A 27,154-nucleotide genomic window follows, 5' to 3' on the forward strand; every position below is an offset into this window, starting at 1 on the left:
CTGGTGTGTCTGCAGACGGGGGAGAGGGAGCGCCTTGGCAGAAAACAAACACCTCTGGCTGTCCTTTATTTACCAAATTACATTTACATAAAGCAGCACCCAGAAGCCATTACCTGCATATTATTTTTAGCTTGTTATCTGCGATGTTGTTAACCTGAAACCCATTATTTCTTAATTCCCATGAATGATTGTCTCTTCACAGCCAGCCCTTCTATTACAAAAAGCATGATTTACTATGAAAGACTATAATTCCTTTATTGTTATTTAATATCCGTATTTATATATATATATATATATATATATATATATATATATATATATATATGTATATATATATATATATATATATATATATATATATATATATATATATATATATATATATATATATTTATATTTCCTATATATGTTTTTTCACTTTTATTTTCCTTTAAGCATGGCTGTGTTGGGCATTTATATTCATAAAACCAACAGGTAGGCTGCATTTGGGACCACCGGCCCATGCAGGCTTGTTTAATAAACTGCCGGTGTAACAACAGCAGCAGAAACTAAGCTGTGTGATTTGAATTCCGACATGCCAGTCTGCCAACGGTTGGTTTAACTTTGGCCTTTTAACTCATCCCATAACTAGCACCATGCCTGGACTCTTGAATAAGGAGAAATGGACCGCCCTGCCACTCAGTGTCTCGGACATCACTTCCTGTGTCAGAGGTTACACCTTGGCGATGACAGCCTCCATGACCTATGAAAATATTGAGGACCATGCCATTGAAGGTGAGTAATGGTTTCGAGTCTCCTTCTTGATGCAAAAAAACATTTCACAAAAACATTTAAGTCAATTATATAATTTCAGCAAATATTCGGCAGATATTATTTATATTATATTTTGACGGTTTGCTTGTATTTCTCTGTCTTTTCAAACCTACCCTGAATGTGAATCACCAAAAATGCTAAAATGGCACGTTTACCGTGACATTTCTGCCTCTCATAACTTATAACGAAAATGTCAGATAATTTCAGACAAAATACATCTTTGTCTCCAATCAATTAAATGATGGCTTATTTACCACTTCTCATATCCCATCACCTAACCATGCAGGCATCTTTATTTACCCGCTGGAAGAGAACTCCACAGTGGTGGGCTTCGAGGCTATGATATCCAGCCAGATCATAACACTGCAGATCAAAGACAAGGCCAAAATCGATGACTGTCAGCCAGATGTTTCCAGTGCTACTGGAACACCCCAGAGTGGCAGCGGTAAGAAACACAAGGACTAAACCCAATTGTGTTAAATGACACAACAGACTGTGTGTGTTGTTGTTGAATTACAATGTACTCAGAGCTTTACCTGAGCCACTGTATTCACAAGCCTTCAGGAGAACAGCAGACAACTGGTGTTGCATTGGAAATGTGTCACATTCTTGACACATTTCCAATATATGTACTCCCCGTGCCTGCCTTTGATTCTGTGGTTGACTGGTCTGGTCTCTTCTGTTGCTGGTCTGGCCTCGCTGCAGGGCATGTGGTGATGGACGAGGACCTGGAGAGGACCGTGTTGGTGGTGAACCTGGGGGTGATCCCTCCCATGGAGACGGTCAGCATCCTGGTCAGCACCTCCTCCGAGCTGTCCACCCTGGCCGACGGGGGCATCCGGGTCTGCTCGCCCTCCGTCTGCACGCCCAAGGTGCAGAGGACGGTGAACGAGGAGCAGGGCCTGTCCCCGAACTTCACCAGAACGTGAGTGCAACCCCTGATTCAGTGTTGACCGTGAAGAACCGACATCACTTCTGACGTGTAAAACAAATGTTTCGCCTTTTGGAGTTAAACACATTTGGTTAAAAAGTAATGATTTGACTGTTTTAATGAGGAAGGGCGGAAAAACGATTATACAATATATATCGCGATAAAACCCCCCCCATCATCTCTATTCCCTCCCTCCCTTTCTACTCCCTCTCTCTCTTCTTCCTCCCTTTCTGCTCCCTCCCTTTCTATATTTCTTCGCCATTGAGATGATAACTCAGTGTTTGTGAACGTGATTGACAGGGCAGATGGATTCCCCTGAACCAATCAGGGAAGAGATTGCCCTGATTGTTCCAAAATGAGCCGATAGCGGTCTAAGATCTAGATTGTCTCATACAGGGACCAGCAGGCAGTCCAGAACAGATCCTCTCACAGGGCACTTCCCTCACTAATAGCTAATAGCTTCTAATTGATTACCCTGACATAAATAGCTCTTAAATTGTCCCTTCAGCAGCTTCAATAATACTAGTATATAGCTCTTAAATCGTACCTACAGCCCCTTGAAGGTATTGAGTTGTCTAGCATTGAGAGCAGTGGTGTACTGGCCATCGGGCGTTCCGGGACAAATGCCGGGGGGGCCAACGCATCATCGGGCCGGTGGGTGGTCAAAAAATCCATACCGGTTTTACCGGTCCTGTGTGCTCTTTACCGGCCCTCTGTGTGTGCCTGTCATTCGGGGAGTGCATGAGAGCAATGCTTCGTGCTCACTAGCCAATCACAGCTACCTTAGTTAATGAGCGTTAACATTCTAGACCAGTGCAATAAGTAGCGTGCAGCCGTGAGATGCCCAACAAATGTCTGGAAAATGTCAATAAGTGAAGGAGGGCCCGGAAAAATAGAAAGAAGAAAGGACGCAGCATTAGAGGAACAGGCCCCCCAACAGTAACTGACTGTCATATATGCCCCCCCACCTCTTTGGGTGGTAATACTTGAATGATATATGGCTTGGTGTTTGTGTTGTTCAACATACAGGAGAGAGAGGAGTACCACGGGCCATAATGAACAGACTCCCAGCTCAACCCAGCCGGGCCTGGTCACGCTGCTCGAGGAGGAGTCCATCAACTCCATGGACTACCAGTTCAACTTCAACCTAGAGATCCGTGCTCAATACCTCCTGTCAGGTCAGACGGTTCCTCTGCCGCATTAAGAACTTGACACTTCAGTGACTGTTTGCGGCATTCATAGCGTTGTTTTTCTTGGAATCACACCTTACCTACTCAGCGCTTACTTTTCAACAGTTACTTTGTAAATCTATGCCTTCTGATACATTATGCATTTGATTTACATATTGGTAATTATACATACATGATATATCCCACATGATTTTCACATGATTTTTTTTTATTCAGGAATTGGTCTCTTTTTTGTTCGTTAAGGGTGCATCATCTGTTGTAATTAACAAATAGATTTAGTGAACACATTGTTCCCTTTTAATGAGCAATGATTTAATTAGTCTGAACTTCAAGTCTAGACCTATTTGTACTTCCAAAACATTTGAAGCCATTACGTATGGTTGTCGTAGCAGCTGGGGGGAACAAATAAACATTAAGGTAGCACCTCCAGATGTTGTGTGCTGGAAGGCCTGCTGTTTTTAATTAGACTAGAACTATTAGAGCCACAGTTCCAGCTGTCAACCATTTTAAGATGCCTGTTGCTTCTTCTTCTTCTGTTTTATCATCTTCCTCTTCTTCTTCTTCTTCTTCTTCTTCTTCTTCTTCTTCTTCTTCTTCTTCTTCTGGTTTATCCTCTTCTTCTTCTGGTTCTTCTTCTTCTTCTTCTTCTTCTTCTTCTTCTTCTTCTTCTACTACTGTTTTATTTATCTTCCTCTTCTGGTTTACTCCGGTTTCTTCTTCTTCTACTTCTGCTGTTTTATTTATCGTCCTCTTCTGGTTTACTCCTCCTCATCATCGCTTCTTCCTCCGGTTTCTTCTTCCCCATAGGAGTGGAGAGCCCCTCTCACGCCATACGGGCTGACGCAGATCCTCTGGCCCGCTCGGCCACCAGCGTGGTCATCACCCTGGCTGACAAGTACACTTACGACTGTCCCGTTGAAATCCTTATCTACCCCAGCGGTGCGTTAACAGCTTCGCCTGGGCATCCCTGCCCACTTACTCTCTCCCCTCCACTCTAAAGCACAATATTATCAAACAGTGTTTACCTCCTCCTCGCCAAACCCATAGAGAGGCAGCTAGGTGATTCATCTCTATCTCTCTCCCCACCCCTCCCTCCTCCCCCCACTCTCTGTTTCCTTGGACACTAGCTGTCCAGCTGATATTTAAGCCTGACATGGCCGGAGAAAACAAACTGCATCTCTGCCGTGTGGGTGTATAATATCCAGGCTTTTGATGATGATTTTCCCACCTCCCTTTAACAATATCAACCCAATTGTGTTTGGAACACTACACCTCCAGAGGCAAGGTTAAAAAGCCGGGCTATAACTACCAAACAGACAGACAGAGGGGGCTTGTGTCTGCACACAGGTCCTGATGCCAGTATACTCATGCAATTGAATTCCACCCAGCGGTGTACTTGGGCCTCAATCTCGTCTCATCATGCATTGACCCGTAGTGATGGGGAGAAAAGCAGGGACAAAACAGAGCCGGTTCGGCCTGCATATCAATGCACAGTGTCAGCTATCGTCTGTAACACGACTCAACTCAACAAAACTGGATTAGCATTCTTGGAGCGCTTAGGACGTAAGTCTCAGAAGCTTATTCGGTCAAGCCAAAGGTGTTATTTTGATAGAAACGATGCAACGCTCGTTACTACAAACGGATATTGAACTCAGCCAGGTAGCCGACACTCCCAGGAGATGTCCTTCTGCATTAACTGCGTACATGTATGGTCATGCATGTACAACGTTGCCATGATGCATCCTGACAACCAGCTCTAAATAAACATCCCCTGTGTTACGTCGTCATGCTCCACTATGACAAAGTGTTTTTTCTCTTAATCACACACCTTACCCAATCAGTTCTTGATGTTGACAGTTTTTCTTCCCTGACGTGTGAATTCTGATACACGATGCATATGCACATTCGCTCACTTTGATCGTCCATATCGGTGATGTTCTCCTCCCTTCACTGTGTACATATATGAGCATGGGCAACTCTGTGCTACTAGAGTTGCTGCTATGCTTCCTGAATAAACAGCCCTCGGTTGCCTCGAAGTGCAATTGCCAGCCGCCGTCCGTCTTCATCATGACACTTATTGTTGCTCGCCTGTTGAGATAGGCTGAGGGAATGTCTGTGTCATGCATCCCTGTTCCCCCCTGTCCCACACAGAGCCCCACCTCCCTCACGTCCTCATCGAGGACGGAGACATGACCCAGGAGGAGTATGACGAGCACCTGCAGGGCAGGAGCGACTTCATTAAGGCCACCAAGAAGGACCCCAGCGACGATAAGAAGGTGTGGGAGTGTGTGTGTGTGTGTGTGTGTGTGGGCGGGGGGGGGATTATGTGGGTGAGAGGGGGGGCTGGTAATGTGTGTACGTTTGTGGCCTTGTATGTGTGGGTGGAATTTCAAGTACTTTTTTATCAAATTCTTCTAATATCAAATTATTATACAAGTAAAAGGAAAACAATAACTATGTAAAACACCTTAGTTCCAATGGAGTTAATAAAGACCTTAACTATGAAATGATGTGATATGAAATTGGTTTCTATGGAAACTCACCAGGAGCTCGGAGCCTACCAGGTATCCCTTGTGTAGGCACCGTACATAACATTGCATTTATTTAGCTGACGCTGCTATGCAAAGCCATATCACAGAGGGATCTATCCACTACACATTTGTTTTCTTGTCAAGAAAACAAAATATGTTAATACACATCTTCAAAGTCAGCCAATTAACTCAGTCTGGGAAAGCTTCAGGATTGTAGGGGTGGACAGTCTCCCACCCCCTCTGCTTTACATAGTTTGTACTTCCTCAAAGTCCGAAACACCGTAGCCTCATTCAGCTGCAAAATTATTGAAATGTTGGCGGCCTTGTTTAATCACGCTAGTGTATGCTAATAGTTACCATGTGGCTAACTAGCGGGAAGAGGGAAAATGGTCTCCGACTGCCGTTAAATTGTCTTGAAGGAATAGGAGGAGATCGATCAACTGAAATGACCTGATATCGCAACGGATTTCATGGAACATAATTTTTCTGATGCTTACTGTTAATAAGAATTTGTGTTTCGATCTCTTTAAGTGTTATTTTTATGCCTTGAAAGGCATTTAAGGCAACCTAAGATGTTACCCCGAATAACGGTTTCAGTCTTCATCTTCATTGCACTCATGCAATTAATTTAAAATGCATTGAAACTGCATCGGAGGCACAAACTAGGATTTGCCGCATGTGTTTCAGCCCTGGGAAATTCTGTTCTAGCGGCTCTGTTGATCTTTCGCAGGTAGATGTCATTCACAAGCGTCTTCACAAGGACATACTCCACAACCCGGTGGTGATGCTGAACTTTTGCCCCGATCTCAAGCTACTCAGCTCAGACCTGAGGAAGGTGCATGGAGAGTTCATCTTCCTCATCGACCGCAGTGGCAGCATGAGTGGAATAAGCATCAATCGTGTGAAGGTATGAGGGGGTATTTTAACCCTATTTTGCATCATCTTGGTTTATTATTAATATGAGTACAGTGTTAAAATACTGGTAGGTGATTAATTTGCCATAAACATGCGTTTAGTGCTGAATTATTTGATGAACTGTATTTGATGAAAAATGTATTGATAAGTTGAATAATAATTTATTTGAGAAACTGAAATTGATTGGTTTGATGATCAACTAATGGTTTTATATAAAGCAAAGATCCAAACATTTGCTGCTTATGTCCCACTCCCGAATGCCGATGCCAAGGGAAATTTTTATGATAAATAAATATATAGAAATCAATGATGGCCTAAAGCGATCACTAACGAGCATACGTGTTGGCCTGTGAGCGGTATATGTTTGACTGACTCTGAAGAGACATGCCCAGGCTTCATCTAAAACGCCTCTGGTGTTCCATTTATTAGGTTTAGAAAAAAGAGTCACTGTAGACGATCAGGGCTTTGAACTCCTATATTTTAAAGAGCCTGTCGGTAAGTGATTGGTCTTGCTTCAATGCACTTGTGAAAAGCTAGCCCTGGCTTAGAGGCCGACCACTTTACACTCATTTGAGACTCATGTGCCTGGCTTTTGTATGGTACGTCTCGTACCTTACAATCCCTTGTCTGGGTGTAGTGAAAGTCTGCCTGTGGCAAGGCCAAGTGTGTGTGTGTGTCTGTGTGCGTGTGCGTGTGTGAGTGTGTGTGTGTGTGTATGTGTGTGTCTCTGTCTGTCTGTCTGTCTGTCTGTCTGTCTTTCTGTCTGTCTGTCTGTCTGTCTGTCTGTCTGTCTGTCTGTCTGTCTGTCTGTCTGTCTGTCTGTCTGTCTGTCTGTCTGTCTCTTTCTCTCTCCTTGTTCCTTTGTTCCTAATTCCTAATTTTTTATAATTACTACTACTTAACTACCCCAATTTACTTTAATCTGAGTCTTTGTAAAAAAAATCGTAGATGGATATTATTACAATTATATTGCAATATTTCCAAGTGTTTGGCTTTAAAACAAAATCGTGTATCCTTCTTCTTCTTCTTCTTCTTCTTGAGAATCAACGATTCTGCTGTTCAGGAAATCCAGAAAAGACTCGACGAGCTTGCCATTGATCTGCATTTATTCAGCAGCACACCTCAGAAAGGGCTGTCTGTGAGGGAGGGAGAGACGCGTCTGAGGCATCAAATGGCGACTGACCTCTTCATGTCCTCTTCTTCCCACTGTCCTTGGCCGTGGCTCTGCTTTGTGTCCCGATATAAAGGACGCCATGGTGGTGATACTGAAGAGCCTCATGCCCGGCTGCCTCTTCAACATCCTGGGCTTCGGCTCCACGTTCAGAGCACTGTTCAGCACTAGTCAGAACTACCAGGAGGTAAACAACAACAACAACAACAACAACAACAACAACAACAACAACATCATCCTGTCCATGACAGACGCATTCCTGTGTGTTACTGTTCCACCTTCATCACCTCCATCCTTCCTCTTCTATTGAGATGGAGGGAAAAAAGGAGAACAGATATTTTTCCATTAGCTTTTTTGTAAAGCGACAAACCTAACAACACGCGTATTTAGTACCCACAGTTCGAAGGTCTTGCCCCAGAACATCACTGAGTGAAACAGGGTTTGTGTATCACACATGTGCACGGCTCTCGTCTCTATTAGCTCAAATGATGAAAAGAAAAACATTGTATCCATTGTATAATGTACTTGCCTGTCTCTGGCTGCTCTAATGGCGCCGGCTAGGACACGCTGGCCCTGGCTTGTGAGTACATCAAGAGGGTGAGGGCGGACATGGGCGGGACCAACCTCCTGACCCCGCTCCACTGGGCCCTGAGGCAGCCCCTGCAGAGCGGCCACCCCCGACTGCTCTTCCTGCTGACCGACGGCGCGGTCAGCAACACAGGCAGGGTCATCGAGCTGATGCGCAGCCACGCGCGCTACGCCCGGTAGGCCATCATCCTCGCCATACACACATACACGCCCGCTGGTACATGCTCTGGGGTCTCACATGACGACCGCTAGCTGCTGGTGCCTAAAGAACACTGGTTGAAGTTGTGTTTTAGGAGAAAAGCATTTTCTATTATTTTTAATAGAACATGCGGAAAAAAAAAAATCATACGCTGACACTGCCCAATTAATACGGTGTATTAATTTGGAATTAACTGCAACAGCTTATTATTTCAAGGCAATCCTTTCTCTGATAAGCAACAGATTCATAATAGCTGTTCAGTGCCTTTGGAGATGCATTGTATTATAAAGTGTATATATTACAGTCTTTAGAAAGAACCAAAATATAATAAATCAAATCAAAACAAATGTGATTGTCTCACTGAAGTACATTGGTAAAGTCAAGGGCGCCCAACTGAGAAGAGGCCATTGCTGGTTGTTCACGAAATGGCTCATCCATATTTCTCATAGGGTTTGGGATTAACACATGCAATAACCCAATTTAAGGCAGGGGAGTATCATTCCATTCACATATAATCCAGACTTCTAACCAGGTGAGCTCTGTGTTGTAGAGACAGCCACAGAGACACTGAAGGCAAGAGAATTCAAGAGCTTTATATGAAAGAAAGAATATATCTTGAATACAATGGACACTCATTGATCAATTCATGGTCATCCAACAATCTTCCAATGGAGCTAAGTGTGTGTGTGTGTGTGTGTGTGTGTGTGTGTGTGTGTGTGTGTGTGTGTGTGTGTGTGTGTGTGTGTGTGTGTGTGTGTGTGTGTGTCTACCTTTGCGTGAGTGTGTGGGTGTGTGTGTGTGAGTGTGTGTGTCTTTCTGCCTGCGTGTGTGCATGCGTTGGTGCGTGTGTGTGTGAGTATGTGTGTGGTGTGTTTATCTGTATTTGTGTGTGTGTGTGTGTGTGTGTGTGTGTGTGTGTGTGTGTGTGTGTGTGTGTGTGTGTGTGTGTGTGTGTGTGTGTGTGTGTGTGTGTGTGTGTGTGTGTGTGTGTGTGTGTGCATCTGCCTGTGTGCGTGTGTCAGGTGTCATACGTTTGGCATCGGTCAGGGTGCGTGCAGAAGACTGCTTCAGGGACTGGCGACGGTCTCCAAAGGAACGGCCGAGTTCTTGGCAGAGGGGGAGTGCCTTCAGCCCAAGGTACTCAATATGGCATCTTATCCCACGTTGACACCCAGCCGTTTAGCTCTGAAAAGAGCTCAATGCCGTCAAAGCTAACTAACTATTAGCTAATTGCTTTGGCAAGGAAATCATGACTTAAATGATGCCCGTCTCAGCAAGGGTTTTGTATTGTCCATTTGTAAGCCTTCATTTTAGTTTTGTCCATTCACTTGATTTGTCGTTTAAATGGATCAAATGCATGACCCAGAAGATGAGTTTCTCAAGCGTTTCTATTTCCCCCTCTCCCCATCAGATGATCAAGTCCCTGAAGAGAACCATGATGTCCCCAGTGCTCAGCGACATCGCCATCGAGTGGCTTTTCCCTGAGACCAAGGAAGTGTTGCTTTCTCCCGTGGGCAGCTCCTTCCTGTTTCCTGGAGACCGGCTGATTGGCTACAGCGTGGTCTGCGACACCACGCGCTTACATCCCAACCCAAACTCAGTTAGTACATGTACTACACTGGACCTATGGAACATGAATATCCGTATGGATATGGATATGAATATGAATGTGACTACTATAATGACGATGATGGTGGAGACGGTGATGGTGGTAAATGTAGAGATGGAGGTAGTGTTGGTTGAGTTGAACCTGGTGATGGTAAATGTAGATATGGAGGTGGAGATTATTATCATCATCATTATTGGAAGCGTGTGTCTGTGTGTGTTAGTGAATCAGCCCCCCCCCCCCCCCCTTTCACAGAGAGCTCAATTAGATCCTTTCAAAGCCCTTTCTAGAGTTCCCACCCTCTTCATCCATCTCCACCGACAACCCCAGGACAAGAGGAGGCGCTACAGCATGCTGCGCTCCAACGAGTCGGCCAGCTCCGTGTTCTTCCACTCCCAGGAAGAGGAGCCGTGGCGGTCCTCAGAGAGCGAGGCCCAGGGGGTCCAGACGGCCGAGGCGGCCTCCAGCTCTCCCTTCTCCCCCTCCCAGGACTCCATGTCAGAGAGCAGCCCCGTGTCCACGCAGCAAGACACCACCGGTAGGACACAATCACAGCCCCCCCCCCACCCCCCCACAAACACAAAAAGAATAAAAATATAATAATTTAGCAAACTCAAGTGCCCCCCCATAATCAATTCAATAGGATTTGAATCTTAAAATAATCGAAGCATGATAGTTGCAGGATCTTGCAGGACAACACAGAGCTAAACTAATGTTGCGAGATGCAGTCCACATTAATAGTGGGGGAGTATTGCCCTGTTGTTATTGGGTGCTTCTTCTCAGCCACAGCTATTATATGAGCGTTGAGGTCATGACCCTGCTGATCACCTACATTTCTATTCTTATTATTTATCGTATTAAGTGTTTGCCTATTGATTGGTTTTGTATTGTTCTGAAGCGTCGAGGAGGCGCGCTTACAGCACCAACCAGATTGTGGATTTCAACCCAGCCAAGAAGGTGTACACACCCAGCGACCCCAGCTCCGTGGTGGGGAAGAACCCCCTGAGGAGAGCCAAAGCCCAGGAGCTGGTGGGCCAGACCAGCCCAGACTACGGCGCCCAGTGGAAAGACGACTACCAGGTTGTAGCCTGAAAGTCGAATGGAACATGCTTTTAGAGTCTGAGATTTAGAGTTGATGATTAGATTGCCTGTGTTGCTAAATAATCTTGTTATCTATATTAAAACGAATACCCGGAAAGACTTTGGAAATAGAACTCCTATGTCTAATCTAATGAATTCATCATGTTACATTTTATCTGCTGCATACAGAAGCACATAATGCCAAGCTTGTGGCGAGAACAACAATAGGATATTATCCCAGCCATCTGATGCTGGCCTGGCTGGAGTGTAATCAGGAATGCTTAAGAGGAATGCACACACTACCGTTAAGGCCCGGGGAAATCATACAAACAACAATTAAGCTGCCATGTTGCTTTGGGAGTGTGTCTCGATTTAATCAAGGAAAATACAGCGGCCCTTGAGAAAAAGAATGCAGCTCCTTAACCACATGTATAAGGACCACAGTAGTTGGGGGGAAGGTTCAAGGACTGAGTCTGTTGTTGAGCCGATGTCTTTGTGTTATGACGGCTGCGTTTGTAAATCAGAGAACCTTCGAGGCTTCGTGACAATATTTCAAAAACTAGAGCATCCATAAATGAAAGCTCCTGCAAAATGCATGGACTCATCAGGATGGGAATCTATGAACTATAAATAATTCAATAATATTCGTCTCGCATCTTGAATCTCAACCAGTCCCAGCTGGAGAGCCTGTGCGCCACAGCCTCCAGAGTGCGCCCTGCCGGCGGCCCTAGGGCTCCCTCCCAGCAGGAGGCCGACGCAGACCCCCAGACCCAGACCCATGCCCGTACCCTCCAGGCCCAGGAGGAGCCTCTGGCGGTGGGGAGCAGCGTGGCGGCCGGGCCCCCTGCGCCGGCAGCAGCAGGCCTGGCCAACCAGGGGACGGACGGCTCCAGGTCCTCCACGGAGAGCCCATCTGTCGGCAGCCTCGGAGATACAGGTGAGAGCGCTGCTAGGAGACCGCTCTCTGCTGCCTCCGGGGGGGTGGGATGATGGCAAGAGCCGCTGTGAAGCGTTTTTCAATCTTTTACAAATGATTTCAAAAGCCATCTTTTCACATTCATTTCCTGTCTGGGACTATCCTCTTATCTTATCTGAAAGATGTCACTGGGACATGACTTAATTTCTCTTCTTTGATCTTCTATTAAGTCTGTGATCTGTAGTAGTTTAATAAAACCGTATTAAACCGATAGTATAGAACTAATGAACTGGGTGACGTGAAAGGTCAAACAACGAACCCCAGAGCAAAGCTTGCTTACGAGACGCCGAGCTGAGAAGAAGTCAAAGAACCCGAAACGCCCTTTGTAATCCGGAGATTAAACACCCCGCTCGGTGGCCTTTCCAGACGCCTACGCGCACCAGCTGTGCGAGGTGGAGACCCCCCAGGACGGCCTCTGCCCCGGCCTGCCCGCCTGCGTCCCGCCGGAGAAGGGGGACTGCAAGGCGGTGGTAACGGGCCTGCTGTGCGGTCAGCCGGTGAGGTGGGAGGTGGTGTTCGACATCAAGCCCTACCTGAACGGGCGCGAGCGCGAGGAGAAGGTCCACGAGGACCTGTGGAACGAGACCTTCCACCACCTGGCGGGGAGATCCATCCTGAGGAACTTTGAGCACATGGCTGAGAAGAAAAGCGAGATTGAGCACGGTGAGCCTGACGGTGTGTGTAGCATATCTGTTGATGTGATGGTGCATAGTGTATATGTTTGGTGTTTGTCTTTATGATGGTGTATGTACTGTTTATGTTGATGTGATGGTGCATAGTGTATATGTTCAGTGTTTGTCTTTATGATGGTGTATGTACTGTATAGGTTGATATGATGATGCATATTGTATATGTTCAGTGTTTGTCTTTATGATGGTGTATGTACTGTATAGGTTGATATGATGGTGCATATTGTATATGTTCAGTGTTTTTCTTTATGATGGTTTATGTACTGTATATGTTGATGTGATGGTGCACAGTGTATATATTTGTTCCAGTTTATGTCTTTATGATGTTGTGTGTACATATATGTCTTTGTGAAGGTGCATGAACTGTTTTTTTCTTCAAGACGTTGTGTTCACAATATGTATGTCTTTATGATGGTGTCTGATGTCTGCAAATCCAACATTTACAACACGTTCAACATCGTCCAACAGATATCTCCTTGACAACGCAGATATATGCCCAAAGCGCAGCAGAATAATGTTTTCAGCTGATTAGGTCGATAAAAGGCCAACAACTATATACAATATTTATGTGTGCATATAAAATAACAAGTCATATCTAACACTGTTGGTAACTGTGGTAAAAGCGCAATAAACCACTCCACTGTTATTGGTACTAATATACTTCCCGGTCATAAGCCACAGTGCCTTATTTTACAATAACGGAAGACCCCACCGTTGTTTATTCTTTATATTGTAATAAAATGATGGTTATAAAAGCTGGATATATCTAGTCTAGACAGAGACCGTATAAGGTTGACATTGTGTTGTATTGTGTGTTCCTTCTACGCAGGTTCAGGGAGACGCTACCAACTGTACGCCATTCACACCAGCAAGGCCTGCAATATACTGAGCAAATACACAGCGTTTGTCCCCGTGGATCTGGACACTAATGAGTATTTGGAGACATCCATTGAGTATATAAACACTTGTAAGTCTTCCCTATTGATGAAACGTATTGAATTTTGAATCCCGTGGACAAAGCCTTTCATTGAGTGGAAAAGGTCAGGGTCCCTGGCAATTTTGGTTTCGTCAATATGAAGGCCAACAAGCAGATATTGCACAATGACAATCCAGAGACATACAGCAATTTGCTTTTTATTGTTTAAAAAAAAAAAAAAAAACATACACAAGCAGGTAAAACATAACAATAGTTAACAATGAACTGACATTAGTTAATACAGTAATAAGAAATAACATTAACTGATGGTGTTCATGTTAATTCATTCTTATTTAATAGGGTTTGGTCAACCCTAACCCTAACCCCCCTAAGGGTTAAACCCCCAAGGGTTAGGTTAATGAACTGTTAGTTACATGTTAGTCAATGCATAATACTCTGGCTAATGTTAATGAGTTTTTAACGTTTCTTACAAATACATCATGAATAAAAAAACACAGCATACACACAAACACAACATACACAATCACAACAACACAATCTGGACCCTGGAAGCCTATGAAATTTGGGCTTTGTCCTCCCACTTTCTTTCTTTTATTTTATATCAACAAATACAAAAAAATGGAAATATATTCATCTTAAGGGATCTGAGAGGAGCATAACCCAACGCTCAAACAGATAGCCCTGCAGGAACTACAGTAATAATAATCATTCTCTAGTTATAGCTTTCCTTTTCACACATGAAGGGAGACCTGACAGTCATTCACACATTCAGACAGATACAATATTTTCTGGATCGTTTGGGTGCTACCGATGTCGGTAAAATGGGTCTGTGTGCTTGCATTTCAAATAAAATGTCAAATAAAAAAAAGCGACAACAAAAGGCTGAATTGGTTGTTGCAGGTGACGGAGCCAGCCCGGCCTCCCACTCCAGCTCGCGCAGACGGAAGAGAGGCTACTCAGTGGGGCTGGGCCGCTCCCAGTCAGGCTGCATGTCGGAGGAGAATGATGAGGCGCTGCTGCCCAACAGTAAGACCTGCCACCCTCCCCGTGTTCCTACAAGCGGCTCTCTGTCTCTCCTTTCCTTCATGTGAAACAGGAAGGGAGGCGGGAATGCGTGTCCTCACACAGGGACAATAAAATCGATTTACGCGAGACCGACCTAACTTGCGTGCTGGTTGTGAAATGTTTCAGCTTTAGTGGTAATCACTATTTTCCGCAATGCTTCGGTAGTAGCATAGCAACAGAGGCACACGCCGGAGAGGCAGCGACGTTCCTGCTGTGCACCAAAATACCCAAAGGTGTTTGCTGACCCAAATCAATCCTGCCCTTTTAACCAACGAGGCTGTTTCCTTCATTTGTGTTATGGTCTTCAGGTTAGCCCATGTCGTGTCTTTAATCACTATTCTGATTTGTTAGGTGAAGACGGAGCGTCTCCATGCAGCACCCCTTCATCGGCCGGGTGGGAGAGCTGCAGCTTCACAGAGAGTGAGTGGAACAGTCTGACCCTGGATGTGTGAGCAGTTCCCCAGGCCTCAGCCCTCCTGCTGTCTGTCTGTCTGTCTGCAACAGAGCAGTTCCCCAGGCCTCAGCCCTCCTGCTGTCTGTCTGTCTGTCTGCAACAGAGCAGTTCCCCAGGCCTCAGCCCTCCTGCTGTCTGTCTGTCTGTCTGCAACAGAGCAGTTCCCCAGGCCTCAGCCCTCCTGCTGTCTGTCTTTCTATCTGACACAGAGTTGTCCCCGGGGCTCAGCCTTCCTGCTGTCTGTCTCTGTCAGTCTGTCCGTCTGTCTGTCTGTCTGCAACAGAGCTGTCCCCAACAACCCATTCTTGAGTATGGGTTGTGTGGTCTCCAGTCAGAGATCACATCCCATAGTATGGGTTGTATCGTCTCCTCTCAGAGATCACATCCCGTAGTATGGGTTGTATGGTCTCCTCTCAGAGATCACATCCCATAGTATGGGTTGTATGGTCTCCTCTCAGAGATCACATCCCATAGTATGGGTTGTATGGTCTCCTCTCAGAGATCACATCCCATAGTATGGGTTGTATGGTCTCCTCTCAGAGATCACATCCCGTAGTATGGGTTGTATGGTATCCAGCCAGAGATCCCATCCCGTAGTATGGGTTGTATGGTATCCAGCCAGAGATCACATCCCATAGTATGGGTTGTATGGTCTCCTCTCAGAGATCACATCCCGTAGTATGGGTTGTATGGTCTCCTCTCAGAGATCACATCCCATAGTATGGGTTGTGTGGTATCCAGCCAGAGATCCCATCCCGTAGTATGGGTTGTGCTGTCTCCTGTCAGAGATCACATCCTGTAGAGAGTGATTATTTTAGTCTATGCTATTTCTGATTACATGTTTCAAGCTAACCACAGTTATGAATGGTTTCTTCACCACATAATGGACAACACCATATAAGGTTTTAATGTTAAGTTAAAGACTACAAACAGGGCCACTTTGAAATTTCTGTTTAAGCCAAGACAGACCAAAGGTTAACCTGCGTAAATTAGAACATTTAGGCATGGCCTACATGTTCATAACTGTTTGTTTACCTGTGTACGCCAGATGCTTCATGAACCAGTTCCAGAACGCAAGCCCGTTTACCTTGTGCCTCTGTTAGAATAATCCACGTTATTGAACATTTACCACTCTCCAGGTCATACCTAGCACGAGACCACCAAACCACAAGGGATTGAATTAGTTTTACTTCAAGAGCTAAATTGATGCGACTTTGTCTCCCTGTGTGTCTCTGCCCCCAAGCCTCCCAGAGGAGTCCCTCTGTGACCTCCGACCAATCACAGAGGTCCGTCGAGAGCCTTTTTTCTGCCAGGTCGGTAATGCCTGGAAATGCTGCTGCTTCACACACACACACACACACACACACACACACACACACACACACACACACACACACACACACACACACACACACACACACACACACACACACACACACATTTGACACACAATGCAAACCCCCTTCCTCTAACCCCTACCTGCTCCTTAATGACAGGTATCTGTACTGTTGAACCCCTACATGCTCCATTAAGACCTTATCTATACCATGGCACCCCTACCTGTTCCTTAATGACCTGTCTCTGTACTGTACACCTACCTTCTTCTTCATAACCTGTATCTAAATTCACTGTCTAACCCCCTACTTATTTGTTTACAACCTGTATCTGAATTCACTGGTAGTTGCTTTGGATGTCTGCTAAATAAGCAAGGAAGTGAACCTTTGACACCTTTTGCTAATTTTCATGCAGCAACACCTTATGGAGTATCTCCCTGCCCTTTCTCTCTCCTTCCTTTCTCTCTCCTTCCCTTCTCTCTCCTTCCCTTCACATTCTCTCTCTCTCTCTCTCTCTCTCTCTCTCTCTCCTCCAATTAGACTGACGCTCAGCAGGACCCGTCTCCTGACTCGGGCGGCCAGGGGCTTCATGTGTCGCTCAAACAGCAAGATGGGTGACTCAGCCGGGGAGAGCGACAACAAGAACAAAGACTACATTCCTGTGGTGAGTCCACAGGTCAAACCACTGCCTCGAGCAATCATCACGTGACGCGCCTCCGGTCGATGCCCCTGTCCTCCTATGGAGCTGAACCATACGGTTTTGCCAGAGGCTTTTTATTCCTTTCTACACTCAAAGACTGTATTCCCAACACTCAACCTAGCGTTCAGCTCTGTTCTGATGATGATTGTCTCACCGAAAGCAGCAGTGATGCGTCACCTCATACGGTCACCCTTCACTCACCCTTTGACCAGCGGCGGTCGGTCGTACGTCTCAATCTAATGACCCATGGTGGTTCGCTTGTGTGAATCTATTTAAAGCAGCTATTAAAATGTGTACCTCGGGGCTACCAGAGAGGACTCCAGCGAGGCCGTCAGACGCAGCGGGCTGAGCGCTGGGATGACTCACACTAGAGACGTCTTCTTCTTCTTCTTCCCCCCAGGTGTCGTTGCAGATGGCGTGCGGGGCGTTCCCCCTGGACGGCGCCCTCTGCGACGCCATCAGCGTGCCCATGGACAAGCTCAAGTGGACCTCCCCGTTCTCCAGCCACCGGGCGAGCCTGGGTCCCCACCTCTCTCACTCGGCCCCCCGGCACATCCCCAAGAGTGCGGGAGGCGACGGAGGCGGCTGCAGCGCCGGGGGCGCCCTTCAACGCCCGCACCACCTCCACCAGCACCAGCAGCAGCAGCTACAGACCGCCGCGCTGTGGCCCAGCAGCGGCGGCCCCCGCACGGAGGCCGCGCCCTCCTCCCTGGGAGGCGGCCTGTCCTCAGGCTCCTCCCCCGAGCCAGCCCTCGCCTCGCCGTCGCAGACGGACAGCGGGCGCGGCTCGGAGACGGAGAGCCAGGAGGCGGTGGCGGAGGCGGTGGCGGAGGCGGCGTTGCCCCTCCAGCGGCTCCAGGAGGTGGAGAACATGGTGTGGGCCACGGCGGTGGCGCTGGCCTGGCTGGAGCACAGCTCGGCCGGCTACTTCATCGAGTGGGAGCTGGTGGCGGCCAAGGCCAGCATGTGGCTGAGCGACCAGCGCATCCCAGAGGGGCGGGACTTAGCCTCGGTCAAGGCCGCAGCCAATCAACTCTTCATCATCCTCAGACACTGGGACGAGAACCTGCAGCTCAACATGTTGTGTTACAACCCCAACAGTGTCTGAGACCGAGTAGACCGATCTTATGCTAAGTGTTGTGTCTGAGTGTTTTACAAGGCTCCCATCTGGAGTCCAGGTGTGTCATTGCAGTTGTGGGCGTTGTGCAATGTGGTCTTCATATTTTTGTTGAACATCCCATGAGAAAGTATCACTTTTTGTTTTCCCAGATATTAAGTAGCACCGTATGCTAGAGATTACCAAGGGGGTTTCACATGCTGTAGCAAGATCCTGGCTAGCGGGGGGGGGGGGGATGGAACTGGAACTGTGCCGGAGATCCCAGGATTGTTATTAGGGAGAATAGCGAAGATCATGTAACACTCTAAACACCACTGACCATAAAACATTTGAGACGTAAGATAAATAAATGTCTAGTTTTCATCATATTGATGTCCCGCACTGGATATTCTTAAACAATTCCTGGAGAACATTCATTTAAACTTTTCTCATCCAAATATTTTTGTATGTGATTATTGTAATCTTATATATATTGTATTGTGACAAATTGATTGATGCCATTTGGAAAGTATGTAAAATTAACCTGCAAGCCATGCTACTAGTGAATATTCTCACTATTGTACAATGTGTTGGCACCAGAAACAGTAAAATATGCAATTGTCAGCATGGCCTTCATTACTATGAGATATTAATGCTTGACCTGCTTGCATAGCATTTTTATTGTTTATCGCCTAATACTTTTTTTCTTAGGTTTGAGACTTCAAACACTATACAAATCAGAGCCGCTTTAAAAAACATATCCAAGACTGTTGATAATTAAATATTAAATAGACTAAATTGAAATCAATAAACCAATATGAATCTTGTTTTCCCAAAGATGATGTGTGAAAAAACAATGCACACTTGTCATTAAAAGAGGAACTTAGTGTTTTGGTGTAGGTCTGAGGAGACCGTAATTATCAGAATGAGCAAAGGCCTGACCGCCCCCAGTCACCCCCACACATCAGCCACAAGTGCCTCAAACAGGTTCACTTTAAACGTTCCCAGAAGATGTGCAAGCGACTGTTTATGTTGATATGAATCTACTCTAAATTGTAATGTATATTTGGTTTGATATAGATATATTCCTTTTGCTCATCTGCAATGTCATTTTGATTGATTCTGTATTCTATTCTGATATTTGTGTTGTTGTTTTTTCAGCTGAAGCTGTTTCGGTGTCGTTGAGTAGGCTAATTTAGGTCCTTTCTGTCCGACCGTGTTGTTTTTGACTCAGGTTTATTATTTATCCACTCAGGCGGAGGTTGCTTGCGTTCTGCATGAGAATAACTAACTGTTCATGTACCGATGTTGCCAAATGTCAAGTGACTGAAATGACTCGTCCTGCGCTGTGCTCTCCCAGAGGAGCGGTGGTCACACCGCATTTCGTAGTGCTGAAATGCGGTGATACGTCCAGCTGTAATTGTGATGACTCGTACTTCTGACACGCCGTTGGGGCTCAGTTAACAGTGCAGAATATATTTTGTTAGGTGGCTACGTGTGTCTTAAAAAAAATGAAAATAAGATTGTTGAATGTTTGAGACTCTTGGAAGCTGCCTTAACAAAAGGCCAATGCTACTGCAGGTGCATGAAATAAAATCTCTCGACACCAGCTGTGCATCATTCTTTTTTTATTTGATTTGTATTTTTGTGCATTGTATTTGTGATATATGGTATTGATACTCTATTATACCTGCAGATATATTCTGACATTTCTTAGGCCTATAGGAATAGAACAGTTATCTATCTGGAGTATAACATTCTGATGTAATATATTTGTCAGAATTGAATCTAATTTTATAGTTAACTACAGGGCAAATGTACACATGCTGAATACAATGATGGGTGAAACTGGCTGTTTAAACGTGTCCACTATATCAGAGAGTGTAGGAGTTCAGCATGGAAAGGGAATGAAAGGAAAACAGGATGTTCTCTAAGTGACTGCTCACTAAAGGGGTCCCTGCCAGACCATCTTGAATCCTCGCGTGAGGGAGAGGAGCAACACTCCACCTCCACCTGTTGTGACGTCATGCTCTGAAGAGCGACCGCCTACTTGAATTTAGCAATCTCCTTTCAAATTGAAGAGAGAGGCATGTTTTCACATTGCATCCTTTCCCCTAGCAACCATTCAAATGTATTCTGCCTTCATTTCTATTTTATTTAATCCTTAAAGAAATGATTTACCAGAAAAAAGCCTTTTGTGTAACAAGTACATTGCTTCCGATGAAACAAATCTATTTTTTTTTTCACGGGTATGTTGTTGCTAGGTTACGGCCTCCATAGCATTTGCAAGATGTCATGTAGGCTACAGTTAATATTACATTGTTCTGCTTGTTACATCTAACAGTGATTAAACATAACATTAAACTGTTTTTTTATCATAAAAACTATTTAAGGCTATGAGTCATCTTAAAATGGAAACCTAGAAAAATGTGGCAAACAATTGATTTAATAAACCCAGTGCACTCAAGCTTTTTGTGGAAATTATGATAATTTCTTCATAGTCACAAAATGACTAAACAGCAATTGTATACATTTTATAATTCAAGAATTTATTGAATTACCCACACACAAATAATTGTTGTCTTTGTGAGTGGGTGGGTGTGTGTGTGTGTGTGTGTGTGTTCTTGTGAATATCTTCCATAGCCCTTGTAAATCATTTCAATTCAAACCGGCTTGACAATACAGAGCATGTCTTTCATGATGCACACACAGAGTTGTGCGAGAAAAATAACCAAAAGCGACACACAAGGCAAGACTGGATGCAAGCCTTTATGTTTCCATGGTGTTGTAGGGCTGCTTCTCTGTTGAGCTAATAGACTGTAAAAGCCTCTGAAAAGGTGGTGGTGGTGGTGCTGGGGCCGGGTGGCTGAAGCATGTGCTCAGACCTTTCATCCCTGTGACATATCCGGACACCCTTTGACAGTGTTCTATCAATGTTGATGAGTGGTGAAAGCAACCAATCAGGCAGCAAAACGGTGTGGGTTGCGAGGGCAGAGTTGTGTCTAGAGAAAATTAACCTGGTGTTACATCATCCAGTGTCCTTAACAAACCTCAATCCTGCTTTTGTTAGACTCGATATCTTGGGAGATTTCAAGATGTTAACTTTATTTAATAACTAACTGCTTGTGGATTTCCAGAGGTTTAAGCAATGCATGTTTTCCTGTCAAAGGCACATACTATATTATGAGTTTTATGATTTCAATAATGATCTTGCCTTTTACGGATGTATTCAAGTGAGGGCCAATCTATTGCAGGGCAACAGCTGTCACTTGGAGATTAATCAGAGGAAGGCTTTGTCCAGCATATAGTTTTTTATAGAAAGAGTTGACCAAGATACAATATGGAATGAAAACACTTCAGACAACTCTTTTCTTTGGTCAGTTTTATCGAACATGGAAAATGGGATTTATATACACCATTTGCAGGGAGTGAATGTATTTGAGCAATGTGATATTGCGTCATTATATAGTATTGGTGACTGATGCCTGCCAACCATATAAAAGTCAAAAGTTGGCCAGTTTATATTTATCCAGTAAAATAAACAGTTTACGACTTACTACATAAAGGCAACACACTGCAGGATGTTGTTACTTGACAAGGTTATCAGATCGTATTTGTTTCATAATAACATTGCTCTATTGTATTAAGGGACGCAGAGAAAACAAACCCAATGGTCTTTCAGTCCTCTGCGGTTGAACCCTTAATCACACTAAATGGAACACAAGACCAACTTCTGAATCCACACATTAAAACCCCTAATTGCCACAATAGAGAAAATTGCAGTAAAAGCATGTTGACTTGGGAGTCCATTCTCAAATTACACTGAGCGGTGTAAAAATAATACTTTCAGTCAGAAGATACAAGCAATTTAACTCCATAGCAGGATCTTAAAGGAACTATAATCAATTTTGATTATAGTCTCTGCTCTAGTAATTAGACGGCTGCTGGCAGCCCATCATATAGGAAAAAAAAGATGGACAATAAGAATACGATTTCCTGTTGCAGTTGGTATGAAGTAAATATACTTCAATACAATGAATTTGTCTTTAATGAGGTTTCAGTTGTGACAATTAAAAACACACAAAAACATGTCCTGAAGAAGGTGTTCAAGCCCACCTATCCTTTCTTGAATGACAGACAGAAGATGAATAATATGACTCATACACAGTCTGTTGCTATTGTAAACGACGCTCACACACCAAGAATTGTCTCATTCAATAAACCCTTTTCCCAGAGGTGTCATTTTAAGACAAGCTCTTTGTACCAGGGCACATGTAGTGTATTTGTCCTCATTAGTTTTTAGCGTAGGACTTAATAATAAATAAAATGAGCAGACCCAATATTCGTACTAAGAGCGAGACCAGTGTTTGTCCCGATGAAACCTAGCCTCGTGAGACCATCCTGGTCTCGCAGGTTCACGTTCTGTTCTTCTCCGAATCGCAAACTTGAACGTCAACACGGTCTCCCGAGGCGACATCTACACACGTCTAACGATCAAATATCCAGTCTTATTTTAGACTTGACCGCATCTTATCTTTCTCAGCCGCCGACTGAAATCCTAGTCATGACAACTCGGCAATAGATATAATGGTTGCCTGCTTGGGTGCGTGTTTATTCGTTGATGAACAATGCATTTCGGTTCGCGTGTCATTAGCTGTTGTAAAGCGGCACCACCCGGTCTATGGGCGCCCTGCAGATGGGGCACCTCTTGGGCTGGGGCAGGGCCAGGTAGCAGGGCCCGCAGGCGCACACGTGGCCGCAGTCCAGGAACGCGCAGGAGCGCTCCCGGCTCAGGCACACGGTGCAGGCGGCCGGCGACACCGCCCCCTCGTCCATGTCCAGCTCCCGCAGGCGCCTCCTCTGCTGCTCCTTGAACTCCCGCAGGACGCTCTTCTCCCCGCGGGCGCGGCGGTGCCGCTCGTAGCGCCGCCACAGCAGCAGGAGGAGCAGGGAGCAGGCCGCCGCGCCCGACGCCAGCGCCAGAAGCCGCCACACGCGCACGCCGCTCTCCTGCTTGCTCAGCAGGGACTGGTGGTCCAGCCGGCTGAGGAAGTAGGGCAGGCCCTCCTTGGGGGGCTGCAGCTTCACCAGGTTGTGGTCCAGCACCAGCTCCCCCACCCCGGTGACGCTCTCGCCCAGCCGCAGCATCTCCTCCGTCTCGCGGACGCCCTTGGGCCGCTCGCCGCTGATGAAGTGGCCGATGACGTTGGAGAGCGACTGCACCGTGGGGTGGAAGTTCTCGTAGACCGTCTCCAGGTCCAGCTCGGCCGAGTCCAGGGGGCGCACCACGCGCACGGCAGCGTCGACCGCCTGGTCGTGACTCACCAGGTCGAAGGGGACCGTGTTGGTGCGCTGGTGGATCAGCTTCTCTGTGTCATTCCTGTGTGGGATGGGACACCCGTGGTTTGTTAAGACCACTGACGTTCTTAACAATTTATTAGACACAATTATACAACACAAGCTAAATGAACAGTGTGAAATATACTTCATCACACACACACACACACACACACACACACACACACACACACACACTTACCAGATGTGCGTGGTGCGATTCCATACCATCTTCTTCTCCTTCAGGGTCAGCCTCTCAATGACTCCCTTGCAGTTGTCAACAAACTGGCTGCTTAGCGATTCCTTTACGGATTTCACAACACCTAAGATACAGGACATACAAGTGAAGCAACGGAAAATGGAAGCAAAGCTGAAGTTCTAAACCTTCATCATAATTCATGCAACCACGTCTTTGTACTATTGAGCGAATTGGATAAAAGTTATGTTAAACATACCTTCTACAACAGCATATGGGACACATCTTCCAGGGATGTCAGACAGGTACTTTTTCAAATCTTGGTCAATGGGGACCTTTTTGGCTTCCTGCATTTAAAACAGATTAGATCAATACTGGTTGGACACCTTTGCCACTGATATGCAGAATGTGCTGACATTTGGGTGAGGCTGTTGTGGTGTTGACCTTTAATCTGGCCACTGTCGTAGCCCGCTTCCTATAAACAGAGTAGAAGAAGGCGGTCAGGGCCGAGCTGCCAGCTAGCAGCACAACCTGGACTGTGGAGGGCTTCCCGTTGGAGTCCATGTTGTGTTCTTCTGCCGGTGATTGGCAGCTTCCTGCTCCTTCAAGCACCGGGGGAAATAACGAACCAGGAGCTGAAGAGACGGAGAGATGGATAAGAGCAGTGTTTTTCAACCTGTGGTACACCAGGGTACTGCATGTGCTACGTGGGGTTTTACTTTTTTTAATAGACGACGGCTTGTTATTATTTCAAAAATGTTTTTTGTGCATTCATGTTACAATTCATGTCAATGCACAAAAAATCATGTCAGCATTAATGTTTTGTGCAAATTTGTCTTTGATGAATAAAGTGTTGCAGTGTTATTCCCACTAAAGGCGATGGCCATGACTTTCCTGCAGTGATAATTGTGTATGAAGTGGGCACTGACCCTTTTTTGCTCAGACACTGCATGAGTATGTATCAATGTTTTACATTTTGCTTATTAGGTGGCCCGCAAAAAGTCCTGATAATTGAGTGACAAATGCACCTTAAGTGAAAGGTTGGGAACCACTGTTAAACTCACTAATGTCGTTGATTTATGGCTTGTCAGTTCACGAGCTTCAACCAATTGACATGCGAGAGACAAAATGCATAAGGACGTATTGTAACTATTATTTATTTTTTTTCCTAGATATCTGGCGGTTATTACCTATGGGATCAACCAGGAGGTGAATGACCATAATGAGATGACATTGAGGTAGATACAACACCACTGTGTGTTATTGTAGAAACACCTCTCACACAACCACTAACGTTCAGTCATACCGTTAGCAACCATGGTAAACAGCGTCAATTAGTATAAACATTTAAGTTGATAGTTACTATCACTTCGAAGCGATAATAACTATCAAGGCAGTGAACGAACGGCGCAACTGGTTTAAACGCCCTCTGGATCAGCTATAAACATCTAGAGTCATACACACGTCCGCATTGTGTTAGCAAGTTTAGCTTCGGCTATCCTGTCAAAAGATAGCCATTGAATTACATCATGTAAAGGCTTAGTGACTAAAGTCCCCAATGTATTGTCACCACGAACAGAGATAATGTAGTTTTTCCAGCTTACTCACCCCTTTCTCAAAGAGGACAAGCTAAATAGAAAGTTAACGCTACAGCAGCAAAACAAGGAAACGTATTTCAATATATGCCTGCAGTGCTTTAATATACCAGCAGGTGTCAGCATGCAGCTGGTCATGGATGGCCGGTCCTTTCTTGAAGCAAAACTACAGGTAAATATTCTATTATGACCATTAGGTGACATTGGAAAATAAAAAACTTTATTTATTTTAGCTTACAATTTTGTGATTAATAAAATGTATTCTGGAATCTCACCAGGTTAAAGACCTTTAACATTAAACTTTAGGCTTATCTCTAAATTAACCTTTAAAGGTTTTAAATAATCAATGATTGATGTGATCACAACAGCATTTGACAGAAAAAAAGGTTGTTGCCATAATCAGACACAGATATAATCTTACTTGACATGTAAATGAGCATCAGGGTCATTGACCTGACGGTAAAAGGTGCGGATGACCTTTTAAAGTCACTTTCCGCTAACTTCTCATCATCGTCCTCATTCTGCATGATCTATTCAAAATGTCTCCGTCTCGTTATGTGTCTGACAGACAGAGAGAAATTGCGACGGCAGATGGAGGGAGGTGAGGAGAGGGGGACGCCAGATGCGCTCACGTCAAAGCAGAATTAGTTGAGGAGAAAGACGATAGGATTTGAGTGTTTGATGTAGACGTATGCCCCCAACATCTATCATGCAAGTACGGAGTTCCAATCCCCACAGCCGCCAGCCAAGTCCTCTTTGAACAGCCCAACACAAACAATTCAGTCACCCAGACTCCCTGGAGTGTGAAAATGTATATCATTTTCAGGAGGACTATCAGTATCCCTTTATCCGATGAATCACATAAATAGCTAAATATTGTACAGGTTTTGTCATCATCATTTGGATGAACCATGAAAAATACAGATGATATTCCAGTGCCATATAATAACCGCTAGATTAAGACCGTTTTTTATTGAGGATTTCTTCAATGAGCAGGGCATTACTCAAATCGAGGTCATATGAGCGAACGTTTTTTCACTTATATTAATATGTTGTATTAATATAAGGAATATATTTCTGAAACGCTTTTAGGATGATGAAAATAATCAAAGGAAAAGGTTTCCCCGTAGAACAAAACCAGCCCTTATAAAATAATAAGCACCTCTCCTTCAGTACTTCATTCCTGTATTGCAAAGGGATACGCCATCCCCACACAAGCACACATCTCCCCCAAACTCAAAATCCCATTGCGTGCCAAAAACCACCACCTTCTTAAAGAGGAGTCGGCACAGGCTTGCACTGCTGGGCCTCCAGCTCTGCCTTTGAGGATTACAGCACAAAGAACTGAATGAATAATGAATACAACTCTTTTGGCATATTTTCTTAACACCTCTCATGTTCATTCTTTTCAGTGGAAGATGTGTGCCATGCGGCGCACGCATACATTTGGAGACGCAAACGTCAAGAGGGGTTTGTTATGTGGGACCAACCAGAAGTTCTCCCGTTCCCTGCTCTAAGGTACAGTGTGAAGTGAAGGGACGTGGTGGTCCCTGGATGGATCCTGCTCTTGATTAGAAGGGCCGGGAGTCTCTTTTATCTCGAGTGGGGCTGCGCCCGCCTGCTTCATTACGCTGTGATCCATTGGAGCAGTGCACTGCGCTCAGCCAACAGGGAATTCACCAGCCCTCAAATGAGGCTTTATTGATCTCTTGGCCTGGAAGCTTTGCTCTCAGTACTCTAGATACTCGTAC

General features: G+C 45.2%; 2 protein-coding genes across 4 annotated transcripts in view; one reads left to right on the plus strand and one right to left on the minus strand.

Moving 5' to 3' along the window:
* vwa5b1 (von Willebrand factor A domain containing 5B1) overlaps positions 1 to 19,884 on the plus strand; it is a 21,474-nt gene extending 1,590 nt beyond the window's left edge. The window contains exons 2-22 of the mRNA XM_060047781.1: positions 632 to 774; positions 1,100 to 1,258; positions 1,519 to 1,738; positions 2,774 to 2,922; positions 3,742 to 3,873; positions 5,086 to 5,210; positions 6,196 to 6,372; positions 7,628 to 7,738; positions 8,113 to 8,315; positions 9,361 to 9,475; positions 9,750 to 9,938; positions 10,275 to 10,482; positions 10,843 to 11,024; positions 11,697 to 11,961; positions 12,367 to 12,663; positions 13,519 to 13,656; positions 14,527 to 14,652; positions 15,043 to 15,111; positions 16,389 to 16,458; positions 17,020 to 17,143; positions 17,580 to 19,884. Of these exons, the coding sequence (XP_059903764.1) occupies positions 636 to 774; positions 1,100 to 1,258; positions 1,519 to 1,738; positions 2,774 to 2,922; positions 3,742 to 3,873; positions 5,086 to 5,210; positions 6,196 to 6,372; positions 7,628 to 7,738; positions 8,113 to 8,315; positions 9,361 to 9,475; positions 9,750 to 9,938; positions 10,275 to 10,482; positions 10,843 to 11,024; positions 11,697 to 11,961; positions 12,367 to 12,663; positions 13,519 to 13,656; positions 14,527 to 14,652; positions 15,043 to 15,111; positions 16,389 to 16,458; positions 17,020 to 17,143; positions 17,580 to 18,287 (3,906 nt within the window). The 5' untranslated portion in view covers positions 632 to 635 and the 3' untranslated portion in view covers positions 18,288 to 19,884. The remainder of the gene's footprint in view (positions 1 to 631; positions 775 to 1,099; positions 1,259 to 1,518; positions 1,739 to 2,773; positions 2,923 to 3,741; positions 3,874 to 5,085; positions 5,211 to 6,195; positions 6,373 to 7,627; positions 7,739 to 8,112; positions 8,316 to 9,360; positions 9,476 to 9,749; positions 9,939 to 10,274; positions 10,483 to 10,842; positions 11,025 to 11,696; positions 11,962 to 12,366; positions 12,664 to 13,518; positions 13,657 to 14,526; positions 14,653 to 15,042; positions 15,112 to 16,388; positions 16,459 to 17,019; positions 17,144 to 17,579) is intronic.
* Positions 19,885 to 21,642: 1,758 nt separating this feature from the next.
* On the minus strand, positions 21,643 to 25,533 carry mul1b (mitochondrial E3 ubiquitin protein ligase 1b). 3 transcript variants are annotated; one of them, XM_060047810.1, is made up of 5 exons: positions 25,417 to 25,533; positions 24,253 to 24,443; positions 24,068 to 24,155; positions 23,815 to 23,935; positions 21,643 to 23,655 (listed from the first exon to the last, which is right to left on the minus strand). In XM_060047810.1, the coding sequence occupies exons 2-5, from the start codon at positions 24,370 to 24,372 to the stop codon at positions 22,926 to 22,928; spliced, it is 1,059 nt and encodes a 352-aa protein (XP_059903793.1). In that variant the 5' UTR covers positions 24,373 to 24,443; positions 25,417 to 25,533; the 3' UTR covers positions 21,643 to 22,925. The 3 variants fall into 3 exon arrangements, with proteins under 3 accessions (XP_059903793.1, XP_059903786.1, XP_059903777.1); XM_060047803.1 differs by lacking the exon at positions 25,417 to 25,533 and adding an exon at positions 25,115 to 25,402; XM_060047794.1 differs by lacking the exon at positions 25,417 to 25,533 and adding an exon at positions 24,999 to 25,022.
* Between the last annotated feature and the right edge of the window lie 1,621 nt (positions 25,534 to 27,154).

Source organism: Gadus macrocephalus, chromosome 1, assembly GCF_031168955.1.
Source record: "Gadus macrocephalus chromosome 1, ASM3116895v1".
NCBI lineage: Eukaryota > Metazoa > Chordata > Actinopteri > Gadiformes > Gadidae > Gadus > Gadus macrocephalus.

Excerpts from the sequence above, each read along its gene's own strand:
- mul1b (XM_060047803.1), bottom strand. Across the intron at positions 23,936-24,067 it reads CCCATATGCTGTTGTAGAAG|GTGTTGTGAAATCCGTAAAG; the intron begins GTATGTTTAACA and ends CCTGTATCTTAG. Across the intron at positions 23,656-23,814 it reads AATCGCACCACGCACATCTG|GAATGACACAGAGAAGCTGA; the intron begins GTAAGTGTGTGT and ends CATCCCACACAG.